The sequence below is a fragment of the Podarcis filfolensis genome, assembly GCF_964270895.1.
Source record: "Podarcis filfolensis genome assembly, chromosome: 14".
NCBI classification, from domain to species: Eukaryota; Metazoa; Chordata; class Lepidosauria; order Squamata; family Lacertidae; genus Podarcis; species Podarcis filfolensis.
In genome coordinates, this window is record NC_139616.1 from 6,914,072 (window position 1) to 6,932,093 (window position 18,022).

At 44.2% G+C, this 18,022-nt stretch overlaps 1 protein-coding gene across 2 annotated transcripts in view; it reads right to left on the reverse strand.

Moving 5' to 3' along the window:
• Positions 1-12,456, reverse strand: part of LOC310749393 (dual oxidase 2-like) — a 49,002-nt gene extending 36,546 nt beyond the window's left edge. Inside the window, exons 1-8 of one of the 2 annotated variants that reach the window (XM_083586226.1) lie at positions 12,170-12,456; positions 8,661-8,848; positions 7,161-7,359; positions 5,997-6,163; positions 3,870-3,933; positions 2,492-2,588; positions 1,074-1,164; positions 325-427 (exon numbers count right to left, since the gene is read on the reverse strand). In XM_083586226.1, the coding sequence (XP_083442352.1) occupies positions 325-427; positions 1,074-1,164; positions 2,492-2,588; positions 3,870-3,933; positions 5,997-6,163; positions 7,161-7,359; positions 8,661-8,711 (772 nt within the window). In that variant the 5' untranslated portion in view covers positions 8,712-8,848; positions 12,170-12,456. Of the gene's footprint in view, positions 1-324; positions 428-1,073; positions 1,165-2,491; positions 2,589-3,869; positions 3,934-5,996; positions 6,164-7,160; positions 7,360-8,660; positions 8,849-10,956; positions 11,534-12,169 lie in introns of those variants that run through there. The other variant, XM_083586225.1, reaches the window with a different exon arrangement.
• Positions 12,457-18,022: the final 5,566 nt, after the last annotated feature.

The window sequence follows — 18,022 nt, forward strand, 5'->3', positions numbered from 1 at the left end:
AGGAATGGACAGGAGTGCAAAGGGATGGTGATCTACACCAGTTTGGATTGTCCTGGTCTTCCATTCTTTATATTTTCTATTAAAAAAAAAGTTGGAATAAATGAGCCCTGGCAGCATCTGGACAGCACTAGGATGACAACCCACATTTGCTGAGCCCACAAACTCTTCCTTGACTGATTCTGGGCAAAAGATTCTTTTTTTTTTATTGCCTTTCTCAGTTTGTAGAAGGGATCAAATTGTTTTGCAATTAAAACAGAGAGAGAGAGAGAGAGAGGAGAGGAAGAAGGATTAAAAACTGGCAGGAATAAAGAAGGAAAAATCTACCTTGGAGATCTTCAACCACTATGTTGTCTTCATTCTCAGCAATTTGAGAAGCCATCCCCAGCAGCAGGTCAGAAACATCCTTATCCGTTTTGATATTGGGATTCTGAACAGGATAGATAAAAAGACTCAGCATACAGCATTAGCACACCACAAAGCTACACCCATTGCCAGTTCTGAGCTAGGATTAGCAGCATGGCAGGGAAGCCGCCAGTTCAGATCTTTAGATCAGTAGCCTGGCCCACAGCTAATAGAGACCAACACAACCTTACTGAAAACATTATTTGGGTCCAGAGTTGCTACATGCCTTGCTGAGGTTACCTGCTTAACCCGTGATATAGGAAGCTGCCAGGCACCAAGGCAGACAATTGGTCCACCTAGTTCAGTATTGTCTGCACCAGAGATGAGGGAATTGTGGTCCTGCAAATGCTGTTGGACTCCCATCAACCCTAGCCAACATGGACAATTGTCAGGAATGATGGGAGTTGTAGTCTATTAACCGCAGGAGGGCCACAGGTTCTCCATCCCTGGTCATTACCGACTGGCAGTGACACTCCAAGGTTTTAGAACAGGAGTCTCACCTCAACTTGGAGGTGCCAGGAATTAAACCTGGAACTTTCTGCATGCAGAGCATGTGTTCTACCAGTGACCAATGGCATATCTGTACCAACAACAGAAACCAATTTACACCGTTTAAGTGGTGTAACATGTGCCTTTGGTTAGAAATTTATTCTTAGTTGCAAGCCCCCTACCTCTCTGCTCCAATAACTGTTGCACAACCGGAGTACCGGGGAGCGGGTGCCATCTCTGTTAATCACTTCTCGGAAGTGACAACTTGAGTTCCTGAAAGAAAAGCAAAAGAAGTGAAATGATGCTCTAAACAGGAAAGGAATGATATGCAAAGCCATGAGCATAAGATCCCCTCCAGGTGTATTCTGCAACATGTTATTGACACAGCTATAGTGCATCAGTGCAAACCATATTGAAAGTAGTGTCACAAGCAACTCTCCCAATAGCATGATGAGCTCAAAACATTGTGAATGCACAACAAAAGATGTTTGGAGGGGCCCTAGGGAAGCCAGAAGAGGAAGAGGGAAAACCAAACAGGGCTCCATTGAACAGAGTGAGGAAAGGAACACAGCAGCCTTATCTAAAGTGAGCCCTCTGTAAGACCATTAAGTTGAGCCTAAGATTACCTTACTGCACTAACAAAAGCAGACGGATGGGGGGAACTTTTTAATAAGCACATGCTCATTGCATTGCATTGCATTGCTTCTTAAGAGCTAAAAGGGTTTTGTGCGTAAGTATTGCTTATAACAACCCTGTGAGGCAGGACAGCAAATCCTCTCCTTATTACCACGGTGTGAGTAGGTCAAGAGAGAACAGTAGTGAGAGGTTTGAACTAGAGCTGTCCAGGGTCACTCATGCTCCTTTCAAAGAGCGTTCAGCAACTGCAGTCTCTTCAGAACGTATCAAGGCAGATTGCCATCCAGTAAATACTACTTGGAGCATATAACCAGCATCATTCCATCTGCATTGACTACCCATTTGTATATAGAATTCAGGGCTTTTTTCAGTGACAGTTGTTTCCTATTTCCCCCCCTGCCCATGCCAATACTTTTGCTGGCACCCATGACATTTTTATAAATATATGAGCTCTGGTACCTCATTTTTGGTATTAAAAAGTACAGTACTATTATTTTTATTTATTTATTTACCTTTGAAGGCCCCACATGACCTGGTAGCATAATATCTCAAGGACCTCCACCTCTCATGCAAACCTATACATGCACTGACATCAATATCAGAAGGCTTACAATGTCCCTCCGCCGTCAGAGATAAGGCAGGTGGTTGGGACATAAGCTGCCTTATACCGAGTCAGATCATTGGTCTATCTGGATCAGAGCTGTCTGTTATGATTGGCAGTGGTTCTCCAGAGTCTACCCAAATTGGTGGTGACTCTACAGAATCTCTCCCACCACCTGCTGCTAGATCCTTTGAGATGGAGGTGGTCAGGAACTGAACTTAGGACCTTGCACATGTGAAATGTGTCTTCCTGCAAGGCTACCATTCTCCAATTGGCATGCATGGTCCAAGCCTCAGAGGTCTGCTTGTCCAACTGATGTATCAGCCAGTCCATAAGAAGGCTAGAAGGAAGGCAGAATCCTACCTCATGTACACGCCAGGAGGGACCATGGTGCCCAGAAAGAGTGCTGTAGTCACTACAAATTCAGGCGAGATCCTAGCATCCACATGTTGCTTGTAACCTGAAACAGAGATGACGGCTCTGAATAACAATACTCAATGAAGGGCAGGGATGACAACTACAGCAGGATGAGGCCCCATTGCTGCATGGATGATCAGTCAAGTGCAGACACGCTTTTTGGACAGAGTGTCCATGTTTGGTTAATGAAATCTATAGTTTATAGTGCAAAGGTATGCAGAATCCCCAAATACAATTCAGGCCCCGCCTGCACTATAGATTTAAGACACTGTTCTACCACTTTAAATACTCATGACTTCCCCTCTAAGAACTGTAGCTCTGTGAGGTGGTCTTCTAACCATTCTCAGTCTTCTCAGAAGTAAAGCCCCACTAAGTTCAGTGAGATGCACTCCCAAGTCCTAGGTTAGAATGCATAGGGTTGTAGCTTCAGATTCTCTCGCTAATTACAAAGATATTATTTGTCACTGGATTATTGTGGCCTAAACCACTGAGCCTCTTGGGCTTGCCGATCAGCGGTTCAAATCCCTGTGACAGGGTGAGCTCCTGTTGCTCTGTCCCAGCTCCCGCCAACCTAGCAGTTCGAAAGCACACTAGCGCAAGTAGATAAATAGGTACCGCTGTAGCGGGAAGATAAGCGGCATTTCCATGTGCTCTGGTTTCCGTCACAGTGTTTCATTGCGCCAGAAGCAGTTTAGTCATGCTGGCCACATGACTGGAAAGCTGTCTGGACAAATGGCATATCCCTCAGCCTGAAAGCAAGATGAGCGCCGCAACCCTATAGTAGCCTTTGACTGGACTTAAGCATTAAGGGGTCCTTTACCTTTTTACCTATTTTGTACATGCAAGCAAGCCCTTCTTATACCTTTTACTATTCCTGATATTACAATTCCTTTCCTTGATATTTATTCATTAATCTACATACCCTATTATTCTAAACTGCACCCCACACAAAAGGGGATGTATTATTAATTTTAAAATGGAAATGTGTAATGTGAAAAATAAAGAGAAGGTGTTTATTAACATGCTTGCTTATTGATTGATTGGACTGGATTTGGTTTGACTTGTTAGCTCCTTGCTACCAAGGTCTCCAAGGGGAAAGTGGTGGTTCAAAACAACAGCCAAAGTTTGTAAAGGTGAAAACTGAAAGGAATTGTGGTTTTAAATAACGGGAGAGGCTCGGGTAAACCTCTAGTGCATTTATATTTATTTAAACGCATATGCATGCCCATAACCCCGCACACTAACAGCAGAACAAAATCAGCTCAGTCCACTGGCTACCATTGAACGGCACCCACTTGCACCCGCCATGATTCCTTCTCCTCACCTGTGTAAAGTTCAGCGGGGCCGTTCCCAACGAAGGCTGGCAGCCATTCGTAGAGCACAATGTTCTAGGGAAAAAGGAGGAAGAGGCAGCTGTGACACACAGGAAGTTGCTCCACACCCAGTCAGACTACCTGCTGCAGTACCTGGTGCCCATTGGAAGAGGTAGGGCAGAAGACAGGAAGACCAACAGCAGGTGGAGCCAGAGCCAATGGCAGGAAGAGCCACCCCCTGATTGGTTGTAAATAGAAGGGCACTCAGATGGGGATTGGGTGAGATCGATGGGACAGTACCCCATTTGCCCTAATGGACCACAATCCACTAACTGGTTACTGTATTTTCCCGTGCATAAGATTATGCTTTTTGCTTTAAAAAAATAGGCAAAAATTGGGAGTCGTCTTATATAAGGATAGTGAATGCAGAGGGGGGACGTGCGATTAATGGCAGCAGCAAACAGGAGATTGGCAGTGGCGATTGGGCGGGTGATTGCTGGCTGCGGCAAGGCCTGCTGGTGATTGGCTGTGGCTGTGGCAATGGGGCAGGCGATTGGCGGCTGTGGCAAGGCAGGCAGGTGATTGGCGGCTGCAGCAAGTGGGCGGGTGGGCTGTTGTTGGCGGCGAGCGGGCAGACAATTGGCGGCTGTGGCGTGGTGTGCGATCGGCAGTGGCAAGCGATTGGCAGTGGAGGGCAGTTGGGTGAGTGATTGGCGGAAGTGACCCCCCCCACCCCCCAAAAGCTAAACAACTTAATTTCTTAATTTTGGGTTAAAAAAAAATAGGGGGTCGTCTTATACACGGAAAAATACGGTATCTACCCAGCCCTGGTCTGTTCAAGCCTTATTTATTTAGATCACTTGCTGCTAAAATAGGCTTCCAATAGCAGGCAGAGATCTTTCCTGGTATATGGGTCCTAGATCTTCGGGAAGGGTCATGGCTTTCCATGCAGAAGGTCTTGAGTTCAATTCCAGGCACCTCCAGGTAGGGTTCAGGGAGACAGTCAGTGTGAACAAAACTGTGCTGGCTGTACCAATAGTCTGGCATCATTCTTTCTTTAGAAAAACAGGAACTTGGAGATGTCATGGACTAGAAAGACCTTCCGCATGAAAATCGTAAGAGCTACCACTGAGGTGTGGACTCTTCCATAAAGCTTAATAGGCAGAGTTGTTGAGAGAGGAGAGTGTATGGGATCTCAGCTCTAAGAGTTTTGTTTCTCCCCACCACCACCACCAAACCTGGAGTCATTTCTTCATCTGCCATAGCATCAAAGTAATGGAGAGGCCCTCTTTGCTCTGGCCAAATGAATGATGTGATAACAAGGTTTCCAAGTTTTGCTATTGCTTGTGACGTATGAGCATGAATTATGTCAGAGACTGAGACCAGCTTCCAATTCTATGACTAGCAGCTGGTGGTCCATATATCATAAAATGGACCAGCACAACTGCCTGCATTTTTGTATTTTCTTTAGGTGTTGGGAGGCAGCCATGATAAACTCTTACATTATACCATTTCCCACAACATCTCTCTACTTAGGAAGCTACCATACACCAAGTTTTTCTAGTTCTCTGCTGAGCCCAGTTTTGTCTACCATAATTGGCTTCTCTCTCTAGGGCAAGATTGAAAAAGTTCATCTTTTATTTCCCTTCTCTTCCCTCCCCCTCCACTTTTTATGAAGATTACCCGCTCTGAGACCCCACAGCTAATTCTCCCCTGGCCTCCTCACTGGCCCAAGTAGGACTAATTCAGCCAGCTAGCCCTGGTGACTATCTAATGCTTATTAGATGGATTTCCCCTAAATTGGTTTCTGAACTTTGAATTTTATTGCTATTCATGTTTTTATACCGTATTTTATGCTGCTTTTACAATGAAGTGTTTTAAATGTGTTGCTAGCCACCCTGAGCCCGGTTTTTGAACTGGGAAGGGCAGGGTATAAATAAAAAAAATATTATTATTATTATTATTATTATTATTATTATTATTATTAAACACATGCTCTGCCACTGAGCTATGGTCCCTTGTTTAGAGACAACGAGGACACAAAATACAGTCTAGGGGTTTATGTGCCCAGAGAGGTTTGCTGGGTGCCTCCCCCCGCCCCCCAGCCACACACCGTCTTTCTTCCATGCCTCGCTCACCTGGTAAGTGGCAATAACCTGCTTGCGCACGTGCTGAAACACATCTTCATCAGACCAATCAGGGTGATCTTGGGCAAGCTTTGCTGCCAGGACGTTGTGGTAGCGGAACCAGACGATGCCCATTGCTTGCAGGAACAGGTCTGCGTTACCTTTGGCATTTCCAAAGTCTAGAAGAAGGGATTGGGTGGGGGGCAGAGAGAGAAAAGAGCCAATTCTAAACTTCCAGATGCTAAGAGGAGGTACAGATTTGCTGGTACGACCTCATGAGAGGAGTGTACCATCTCATAGTAAATATAGGAAAGATTTCAAAGAAACATCAGACGCGACATTTTATGGCCCAGCCTTCTTTCAAATGATTTAGGTTTCCATATATCATTTGTTGTCACAGACATATATTTCAAATGGGAGAAGGGGAGGACTTGGAGGAGGGAAGAACAAGCCTCTCTCTTGCCACTAGTAGGCTATTAATTGCCCCTTCTCAAACTGGTTCCTAAAAAAACAAGCAATGTGCTATCAGACATCACTTATATACATTTGCCTTTGCAGATGATGTGCCGTTTTGACCTTCAGAATTTGCCATGCTGGCGCTTTCAAACTAGCGATTCTCCAATGCCCATTTAAAAGATACAGGACCCTAGGGGATATGCAACATTTTCTACCTGTCTGTGCACTGGGGCTCTTTGCTACTGACATTCTGGAACCCTTATAGGGAGTTTTTTAATGTTTAATGTTTTATTATGTTTTTATATATGCTGGAAGCCACCCAGAGTGTCTGGGGCAAACCAGTCAGATGGGCAGGGTACAAATAATAATATAAGTGCTATTGTTCTAGAAAAAGAGGTGCCAGAACTCTCCATGAACGCCTCCCTTGTTCTCTTATAATGGCAATTACTCTCACCTGAGAGGTGCCAGATCTTTCTTTTATCCTTTGAAGAAAACTGTGGCTGAGGGCCTGAAGAGATGAACCCTCTCCCCTCCCTATTTCTGTTTTCTCACAGGCTCTCAGCTTCAGACTGTATCCAAAATTACGCATTAGAGCAAACGGTGCTCTGGACCACCAACCTCCATCTGCTCTCATTGCCTCTGGCGCCCCCTACTGTTGTCCTCCTGGCCTTCCACCCTATCAGTCCCAAAGGGGCACCAGCCGCCACCAACCTGCCTTACCATAGAGACCCTGTGGTCCACTTTGTCCTGTGGACGGATCCAGAGCCTTCCACATTAAGCTGTTTGCCTTTGTCTGCCTTGGGAAACCATCTTCTCCGGAGAGCAGCTTCCCTCGTGAGAAACGCCTCAGAGAATCACTCCAGGAATGGGATGAGCCATAGATGGCACTCCCATCGAGCCATCCTGTCACCCCATTTAGCTGGTGAAAGAAGGGGGGGAAGCAGGTGGGTTAGTTCCTTCTAAATCTTTGGCCAGGGGGCCATCAAGCATTCTCTACTGCAGAGGCATTGAAGAAAGCAGCTTTGTGCAGGGTGGTGAAGGGACAGAAGATTTAGCTTATCATACCCTTGCCAGAATGACTGTGATATACTGCCAGGTTATTCCAGAGGCAATGAGTCAATGGAGTCAAAAGGGGATGAAAGATCCTCAAATGCAACCTATTGTTTTTTTCATGGACTGCTTAATAACATTTTAAATAAGGTAATTTAAGGAAACGGGGGAAAGGTCACAGCTCAGTGGTGGACATCAGCTTTGCATTCAGAAGATCCCTGGCTCCATTCTTATGTTCAGTATTCCACATTTCCATATCAATTTGCGTTGGTCCTTGTGAACACACACCATCAATTTAAAGTGAATTTCTCCTAATATAAGCGTTTCCATGCAATTCTGCCTGACGTACACATTTTTGGAAAGCAATTTACCCTGATATAATGCATTTGTGCATGGTGTTATCACTAGTCTATGCGTTTTTATTCACACTTTACCCCCCCCCCCCCCCAATGTGTCTCTGCTTTCCTTTGAACTACATCAGTAGGCCAAGAGGGGGTGGGGTTGCGTCTGGGCAGCGCAGAATCTCCATACACACTGCTCAGGCTTGTGCCCTGGGGAGGTGCTGCTAACACAGCGGTTTGACTTCACCCCCTGGAGGTGCACTTCATTGTCTCTCAAGACAGATGGTTGCCAACCAACCATCGCCCCCATACAGGCATTTCTGAACACATTATTTATCTGGGGAGCTGTAAAATTCGGATGAGGGCAAATTTTGAAAGATGGCTGGAATTTCAGTTCTCACATAGTTTAGGAAAGGCAGGCAGGTTCACCTTTAAACGTGGACTAAACTTAATTTCTCCCCCATCCTTCCTCATTAGCACTGCTGATAGCCTTTCAAACAGAGGACTGCTCTCTGCAAAGATGGACATCTTAAACCCATCCCCTAATCTGCCCATTCTGTTTATTCATTTTAGCACATTTTCCTTTTCAAAGGCACACTGTTTTAATTTTAAAACGTCCTGGGCAGAAAACTGAGCAAACCATTGCAGAGCATTCCTTTCTACATCTAGACACCACCCTTAGCGACTGAATCTGACTGCTCTCCCAGCAATGCTGCTACTGCATGAATCCTCTTATACACGCCCTATATTTGCCCTTTTCCCCTGCGAAATGTACTGTGCAAACACGTGCAAAGGGATAAACACTGATTTGCAGCCAGCTGGATTTTACCTGCTCCCGGGGCCTGTTGGGGCTTTGTCCTGTACCTGGAGCCCACTGCATTCGCTGGAATGGCAGGACAACATCACCTGAGCCAGCAGGGTCAAACACAGGATCTCCTTCAGGGATCTGTATGTTTAGGAACTCGGCAGGGCAGCCGGGCTTGTCGGCTTCCAGAATCTCCGAGAGCACATGGAAACCTGGCAGACACCAAAAGGGACAGAACTAGCAGAGGGTGGATGAAACAGGACATCTAGTGAACCATGACACCTATGAAATTCAATTCCGTGAACTCACAGGGGTTGAAACCACACGCCACGAAAAACCTGCTGCGACTTTTCTTAAGAAGCTTCTCTAAAGAAGCTTCAATATTTGCCAGTTTCAACACTTGCTGACCTGATCTGCACCTCTCAGACTAAGCTGCACCGGAGTGTGCTGTTCCCCAAATGTGCCAATGTAGTTCTCCCCTATTAACCTCAAAAAAGTATCAAAATATATTTTAGAATGCATATTTGGATAGAAAGCATGTTCCTGAAAGACCTACATTGGTTCCCAGTACGTTTCCAAGCACAATTCAAAGTGTTGGTGGTGACCTTTAAAGCCCTAAACGGCCTCAGTCCTGTATACCTGAAGGAGCGTCTCCACCCCCATCGTTCTGCCTGGACACTGAGGTCCAGCTTTCTGGCAGTTCCCTCACTGTGAAAATTGAGGTTACAGGGAACCAGACAGAGAGCCTTCTCGGTAGTGGCGCCCGCCCTGTGGAACGCCCTCCCATCAAATGTCAAGGAAATAAACAACTATCTGACTTCTAGAAGACACCTGGAATCAACCCTGTATTGGGAAAATTTTAATGTCTAATGTTTTACAATTTTTTATGTGCTGTAAACCACCCAGAGTGGCTGGGGAAATTCAGCCAGATGGGTGGGGTGTAGATAATAATAAAATCATCATCATCATCTTGTCCTTCTTGCCTCAGGCAGCAAAAAGTCTTGAGCCAGCCCTGCTCACAGAGTGTAATCCAGCCACATGCCATCATATCTCATTGCCTCCTGAGGAATCTCTTCTCCTCAGACAATGATTCCATAGACTATCCAATAAGTAACAAGGGATACTATTCTGTGGATCAATTTCAGTGAGGTTGAATAATGTGTGCATAAACTTTTTGAGTCTCTTTTAAGCCCAGTTTTTAAGGCTTGGCAATTTCCCCCAAATGGGAGCAGACAGAAAGTATTACAAACCCTGGAAAGAGCTCTCAGCCAGTGCCAATTATGAAGGAAATAACTGGCTGCGGCAGCAACAACGACTACTACCACTACAATAATAATAATATAACAAATTTGACAAAGGAAAACGGAAGAAAGTAAAAGAAAACAACAACCTAGGGATGTTTAATATCAATATAACCTATCAACTGTCCAAAGAGGAATCCACACAAAAGAGATGCTTATAAGAAATGTGTTCAAATGTGGTAAGAACATGTGAAATTATTATTAATTATGACTAATGTTATTATTACAAACTAGGTTTCTTATCCACCTTTCACAATAAGTGAAGTGACAGCAATTTAAAAATACAATATTAAAATTGGTTTAAAACAAATTAGTCAAAGGAATAGGGTGGGTCCCATGATATATATGTCAGAAATGTCAAAAGTCCAGATAAATAGGTGTTTCTCTTCAGCGCATGACAGGAACTACATAAAGGAAGGAAACAACATGCCTCTGAGGAGTTGGAATTCTACAACTTAGGGGTTTGGTGCAAAGAATGCTTTCTCCTGGGTTCCCACCCCCCTGAACCGCTAAGGGGCTCAGAAGTGCCAAAGAACCCATTTCCTCTTCGTCCTACTCTCTCATCATGGCTTCTGAGAAATCCACAGTCTTGTTTGAACATATTCCAAGGGATTAAGCTCCAAGCATTACTCAGCCTTCAGCAGAAATGCCTAGCAACCTCCAGGCTCCCAAACATGTCCGGATCACACTGGCAAAAGCTAACCCAGGGGGAAGTAGGTTTAAGTGACCAAATAATTCTGAGGTTTGGAGCAGAAATCCACAAGGAGGGGCAAACATGACCATTGCTAAAATAAGACATAAAACCAGTCATGCAAGGGCCTAGTAATCCTCTTGGTAATCCTATGATCTAAGGGTTTGAGCCAGAGGAAGAGAAAAGAGGGGAAACTGTGGTTTGAATTACAGTCTCTGTGTTGCTGTCACAAGGTCTGGAAACCTTGGCAAATCCCTCACTCCCAATACTATAATTCTGTGACCAGAACCTCCCCAAATCCCATAATTGAAAGAATTAGGCACATTACTCCATTAGTTACAGGCATCGATTTGAGGCCTGATTTGTGGTAGAAAGTGGGCCTTGACTATATCAAGCGCCTCGTTTCTCCAAGATGTCAGTGCTGTGAAAAGCCGAGCAGGCCAGCCTTTCCCAACTAGATGCCTTCCAGGTGCCTTGAATTACATCTCCCATCAGCTCCAGCCACTATGCTGCATGGGGCTGATGGGAGTTATAGTCCAAAACATCTGGAGGGCATCAGGTTGGTAAATGTCTGGAGCAGACACTGCCAGAGTGGAAGCGAAGGAATTTGGGGGCAGTTGTGAAATCAGGAATCCATTTTGTTTTTTCCATGATTGAAAGGTGCTCTATGTTGGAGAGGGGCCAAACCAGATAAATCAGTCCTGTTCCCTGTAATGATGCCAATTCCTTCGTAAGACTTTTGCTGGAGATTTGCTGAAGGGGCCAAAACGTTTATTTACTGCATCTTATACCATCCCGGCAGTTTGAGCTTTATGATTGCTGTTTAGAATCTTAAGAAACATGGCACAAAAGGAGGAGGAAGAAGAAAGAAGACACGCACAAACTCAGGATCCCACTCTTGGAAGCCTCTACATCAATGGTCATGCAAGCAGCAAAACTGGGTGGGGTTAGGGTTAGCTTTGCAGGTTTGATCCCCGTATCGGACAGCTGTCTATTCCTGCATTATATAATAATAATTTACTATTTATACCCCGCCCAACTAGTTGCATTTCCCCAGCCACTCTGGGCTGCTCCCAATCGAATATTAAAAACACAATACAGCATTAAACGTTAAAAACTTCCCTAAACAGGGCTGCCTTCAGATGTCTTTAAAAAGTAGGATAGTTGTTTATTTCCTTGACATCTGATGGGAGGGCGTTTCACAGGTCGGGTGCCACTACCGAAAAGGCCCTCTGCCTGGTTTCCTGTAACCTCACTTCTCGCAGGGAGGGAACCACCAGAAGGCCCTCAGAGCTGGACCTCTGAACGATGGGGGTGGAGATGCTCCTTCAGGTATACAGGACCAAGGCCATTGTAGGGCGAGTTGCACTCAGTTGGAAGAGTCCCTTCCAACTGTACAATTCTAGGATTCTGTGATAGCGGGGAGGAGCCAAATGGTCATTGGACACATGGAGGGAGCCTTCCTGCCTCACCCCTCCCTCAGACGCAGCCCAGTGGCGTGGATGCTGATGGAGGCCATCACTCAAGAGTTCTCAGCTTACCAAAGACGACGCCCAGCACAGTTCTGTTCTTCTGAGAGGGTGAGCCAGAGTCCCCTCGTGCCACCACATGGCTGAGTCTCCGTGCATTGGGGACATTTGGTTCCTGGGGAGCCTGGTACACACCATCCGCATAGCTCGCGGGAAGAAGCCGTGACAACCACGATCCTAGTGGTGACAAATCAGCATGTCAGCTTGAGGTAGCCAGCCATGGGCAAGACTTAATTTTTGCAAATTTCTTCAGTGAAGGGGTCTTAAAAATATGTCTCTGAGGGTGAGGAATCTGCAGTTATCTTTGTGACTGGAGAACATTTAGCTTGGTAAGTCTACGTTAGATAAAGAAGCTCATACACTGCTTTCGGAAAACTGAAGAATTTAAATTTTACCTTCTGAAAACGTCAGTAATGCTAAATAATATTAATAATAATAAATACTTATAATATAACTGCAAGTACTTGGGGCAAAGCATTTCTAAGTATTTCTATGGAATTTCCAGACATTTTACTTACCAAGCATAACTAAATTATATTAATTTGACCAAAATATATTTTGAATTCCCCAAGTGATGTTAGACCCTTTTAGCACCTGTCATTTTTGGAAACTGAAAGCTGAAAAATTCAACACACCCTATTGAGGTCATGTGGCCAGAATGACTAAGCCTCTTCTGGCAAACCAGAGCAGCGCACGGAAACGCCGTTTACCTTCCCGCTGGAGCAGTACCTATTTATCTACTTGCACTTTGACGCGCTTTCGAACTGCTAGGTTGGCAGGAGCAGGGACCGAGCAATGGGAGCTCACCCCGTCGTGGGGATTTGAACCACCGACCTTCTGATCGGCAAGCCTTAGGCTCTGCTCTGTGGTTTAACCCACAGCGCCACCCGTGTCCCTAGGGTGTGTCTTAGGTGCTGTGCAAAGTATGTCCTGAGAAACAAGGAAGGAGATGGACGGCTGGACCCTTTGTGAAAGTGAAGCCACAACTGAGACTGGGATTCTGCTCCTTTAAGACATGCTTGGATGCAGTGGTGAGCCTGCTGTGGAAGCAGGCCCCCCAAACTCTGATGCACATATGTGCTGCTGTGAACAGCTGGGAGGAAAAAAGTTATGAAAGGCACAAGGTGGAGGAACACAACTTCCCTGCTCTTTAAGGCAGCATTGTGAACCCTAACCCAGGGATCACCTGGGCTCTTATATATCCCACCTCAACCCATTGCATGCAGGGCTGTTTCCAGTCCAGTCCACCCAAAACAACACTGTTTGACTCGCTGTTTGCTGTAGCCAAATTTAATGATATGATTAATTCTGTTATTGACGTGCAGCTATTCCACACCATTTATTTAAACAGGAGTGTGTTGGAAACGTCATCAATAAGCGTGGTGCTGGTGGTGGGGAACAAGTGTGAATTTAGGACTGCGAGAGGGAATGAAAAAAAGAATGCTGATCGCCTGCCTGATTTTCCATCCGTTTGTGGAAAGACGTGTGAACTGGCACAGTACCACAAAATTTGCCAATATTCCCCGTATACATGGACCCAATGCTTGGCATCCGAAATGGCATTTGCAACAGCATTGGAGGCCTGAAAGCCTCAGGGACGCTCTCACCTGCTGAGTTGTGCCTGTGGTACATGAGGTTGTTGTACCAGCCGTCGTAACGCTGAATTTCCCAGTGGATATTCTTTTGGGCACCTGAGAGTAAACCACACATGAAGAAAATGAAGTTATTGGAAGCAGAGCTGGTTATTCATGAAAAATCAGGGCTGATTAGGGTGTTGGCATGTTGGAAGATGCGCAAATTTTCGTATGTGGTGAACTGGCAATGTGTCTTCATGGTGGCAGGACTCTGTAACAGCCCCCTCTGGTTCAAATATATGTATGACAACCATGGGAGAAGCTATGGAACTGGGATTTGAAGTTTACAGCATGTTATACATTGAAAGAAAATTATATGAAAATGATGTATCGTTGGTATTTAAGTCCTAGTAAACTAGCTAAAATGTACAAAACCAGGTCAAATACATGCTGGAAAATGTAAGGAAAATGAAGGCAACTTTTATCATATGTGGTGGACATGTAAGGTAGTACAAGAATTCTGGGAGATGACATATAATGAACTGAAAAATATGTTCAAAATAACCTTTTCTAAAAAAAACCCGAAGGAATTCTAGGTGCCAAAATTCCAACGGATCAGAAAATACTATTTATGTATGCGACCACTGCTGCTCGGATGTTACTAAACCCACAGATGGAAAGAAGACATTGTCCCTACCGCAGAAGAATGGCAGATTAAGTTGATGGACTATGCCGAATTGGCAAAAATAGAATAAGAAATCAGGAATGGGGAATGAGGAAAATATATAATTTACCTTACAAAACATTGTAAACAATTAAAATTATTAGTAGGATTGGAATGACACTTGTAGTCTAATGTTGAATTTTGGCTATGATGGAGATTTAAAAGATTTGGATTAATAGACAAGATGCAGGAGGAAAAGGTTAATATAAGGACCCACAAAGGGGGAAGTCCAGGAAATTCTTTGGAATTCTCTTTTTTTTGTTGGTTATGTGAAAACTGTACATTTTTAAAATCTGAAAAACTAAATAATTTTTTTTTAAAAAAAAGAAGAGAAAATGTATGTATGGCTTAACTAAGCTCACCATACATTTAAACTACTTTTATGCTACTATAGGCTGCTGGATTAGTTTGGTGGTCCATGTGGTTCAGCATCCGGTTCTCACAGTGACTAACCAGATGTCCATGGGACATGGCACCATCTCCTCCTGTGGTTTCCAGCAGCTGGTTTTCAGAAGCATTCTAGAACATAGCCTTCTCCTCCATGAACTGGCCTAGGCTGTCCAAGTTGGTGACCATCGCTGCCAATTGTGGGAGTCAATTCCACAGCTTTATATTATGCCATGTGAAGAAGTCCTTTCTTTTGCCTCTCCTGAGCCTTCCAGCATTCTGCTTCACTGAATATCACATGGATTCTCATATGATGAAAGAGGGAGTAAAACTTATCTATCGGCTCTCTCTTCACCATGCATAATTTTATAGACTTCTATCATGCCACTTCTAACTTGCCATTCCTCTCTAAACTGAAAAGCCCAAAATGTTGTAACCTTTTCTCACAGGGTTAGAATCATGACTTCCCAAAAATTCTGGGAACTGTACTTTGTTAATGATCTCCTTACAACTTTCGGTATTCCTGACATGCTCCATTTCCCAGGATTCTTTGGGGGAAGCCATGACTCTTAAGTGCACATCTTATATTCCAGTGGAATAGAAATCTTTTGATAGCTATGGGCACCTGTTAATGACCAAGAAAATGGAAGACTTGGCCACATTGTCTGCTTGAGAAAGCACCAAAAACAAGATCACCGTTTGGATCTAGTCTGCAGCAAAGTCTACATGTGAACCGCAAGACTCACAATACCATCCTAACAAGAGTTAGTAAAAAGGTAAAGCTAAAAGACCCCTGACAGTTGAGTCGCAAACGACTCTGGAGTTCTGGCGCTCATCTTGCTTTACTGGCCGAGGGAGCCGGCGTTTGTCCGCAGTCAGTTTTTCTGGGTCATGTGGCCAGCATGACTAAGCAGCTTCTGGCAAAACCAGAGCAATGCAAGGAAACACCGTTTGCCTTTCCTCCAGAGCGGTACCTATTTATCTACTTGCACTTTAATGTGCTTTCGAACTGCTAGGTGGGCAGGAGCTGGGACCCAGCAACAGGAGCTCACCCCATCACGGAGATTCGAACCACCGACCTTCCGATCGGCAAGCCCTAGGCTCAGTGGTTTAGACCACAGCGCCACCCGCGTCACTCTAACAAGAGTTATACCCTGCAAAATCAACAGAAAACCCTAAGCGGTTTCCATAAAACAATGTGAAATACACTTAAGAAAATATAGATAAAATCAAACATTAAAAACAAGTAGACATGAAACACATCACAATAGAGACAAATTTCTAAAACAAAATAGATATAATAAAATTGCACATCTGGGTAGGCTTGCCTTCAACAAAAAAAAGGTTTTTATCAGTCAAGTAACGGCTCTAAGAGGAAATCCATTTTAGGAAAACCAATTGTTAAGTGGACAGGGAAAAGTTGGAGAGACTTACCAGTCGAGTGCCATAAACTTGCCAGGACAAACCAAAGCAAAATAAAGGTTTTAGTTCCAGTCATGAGATCAGTCCACATTTCTTTGGGGGACCTTTCTCCTGAAAGACAAAAAATAAAAAAGTAGTTGCATCTTACAGCCCTGGAAAGCCTGAAAACGCATATTTCTATTTTGTGGCGCAGCAGTTAAAGTGTTGGACTAGGACGTTGGAGACCAGGGTTCAAATTCCCACTTAGCCCTGAAGCTCATTGGGAGCCCTGCCTCTCAGGCTAACCTACATCACAGGGTTGTTGTGGGGACTAAACAAAGAGAGGGAAAACTGAGTTCCTTGTAGAAAAAAGTGGGATATAAATGCAACATATAAACATATAAAATGACCCAGGTGGAACCTCATCAGGGGATGCCTTGGTAGTATTGCCTGCCCACAAAGTGAGCGATGCTTCCCTCTGGAAACAAACGATGCCAGAGACAGAGACATTAATTTTAGATCTAGACATTTCAACTAAGCCCTTTTCTTTTCAGACTGATTTTCGCATTGGTCCCCTGCAAAGCAGATACATTGCAAATACCTAAAATCTGCCCCTCAGAAGGAAACCAATTCCTTTTGCTGGTTTAAATTCAGAAAAATTCTATAAAACTTCTAATTTGCACATTTATTTGGGTGAAACCATCAGTACTTGTTGCTGAATTTGAAATATTTTGGCAATAATTGTTGGGAAGAAAGGAAGCACAGGTCATTCAAGATGGGCAACGGAAGCCAAATGCTATGGGGGTGGAAAGATAAGCCCCACACTTGGACTTGGACCACTGCTCCCTTTGACAAACACTAACCATGCAATTCCACTTTTTCTTCCTGCAACCATGAGGGCTACTTACCTTAAACCTGGGTTCTTACTCATGCAAAGCACATGCTCTGATATATTTTTTCACACTCAGTACATATTACACATGTTCAAGTGCTAACCATTTTTAATTGTGTTATTAAAAAGAGCACCATCTATGAGTTTTAGAAGACAGTAGCAAAGTGCAGATACTCTTAAACGTGCCTGGAAAATTTGCATCTTTCCCATACCTCCTATGCAGCAGAAACGATGCAAATTTAAGATCTCTTTTGAAAGGATCCTAAGCCAATATCTAATGCAGCCAATGCACGTATGCCTCTACAAATAATTATACACAGGAGATTTCCTCCTATAATTAACCATGAATACGAATGAGAGCAGATGTGACTGCTACCACACAGTGTGGTGAGCCTAACACTTCTTGTGGGTGCAATTATCTGCAATCATGAATTTGTGCCCACAAAGTTTTTGAGAATGCTTTAGAGTTCCACTTGGGGGAGGGGGAGATGATATGTCTAGAAGTAGTCTGATCCTTCTCTTCACAGACTGTTAAAAAAAGGGGGTTTGGGGGAGGCAGAGCAATTCAATAGTTTTAGAATAGAGCTGCCATAGAAGAAAGGAGATGTAGCCAGTATGGTTTGTTTTTATTACAAAAAACAGAACACCGCAAGTTTTGTGTTTTGTTATTTACAAGATTTGCTTTTCGTCCCCCATTTAAAAAAATATCAAAGAGCTACATGAACACTTCAGCTGGAGTGGTATCATGGTTGAATGCTGTTTCAGCTTGAGAGCCCCTGCAACTTTCAAAAGTCCTCTTTAAGAAGTTATCAAAATGAGGCGGGGTGTGTGTCAGAGAAATGAGACAGTGCGTCACTTTATTATTATATGGGCATGAGAGTGCCTAT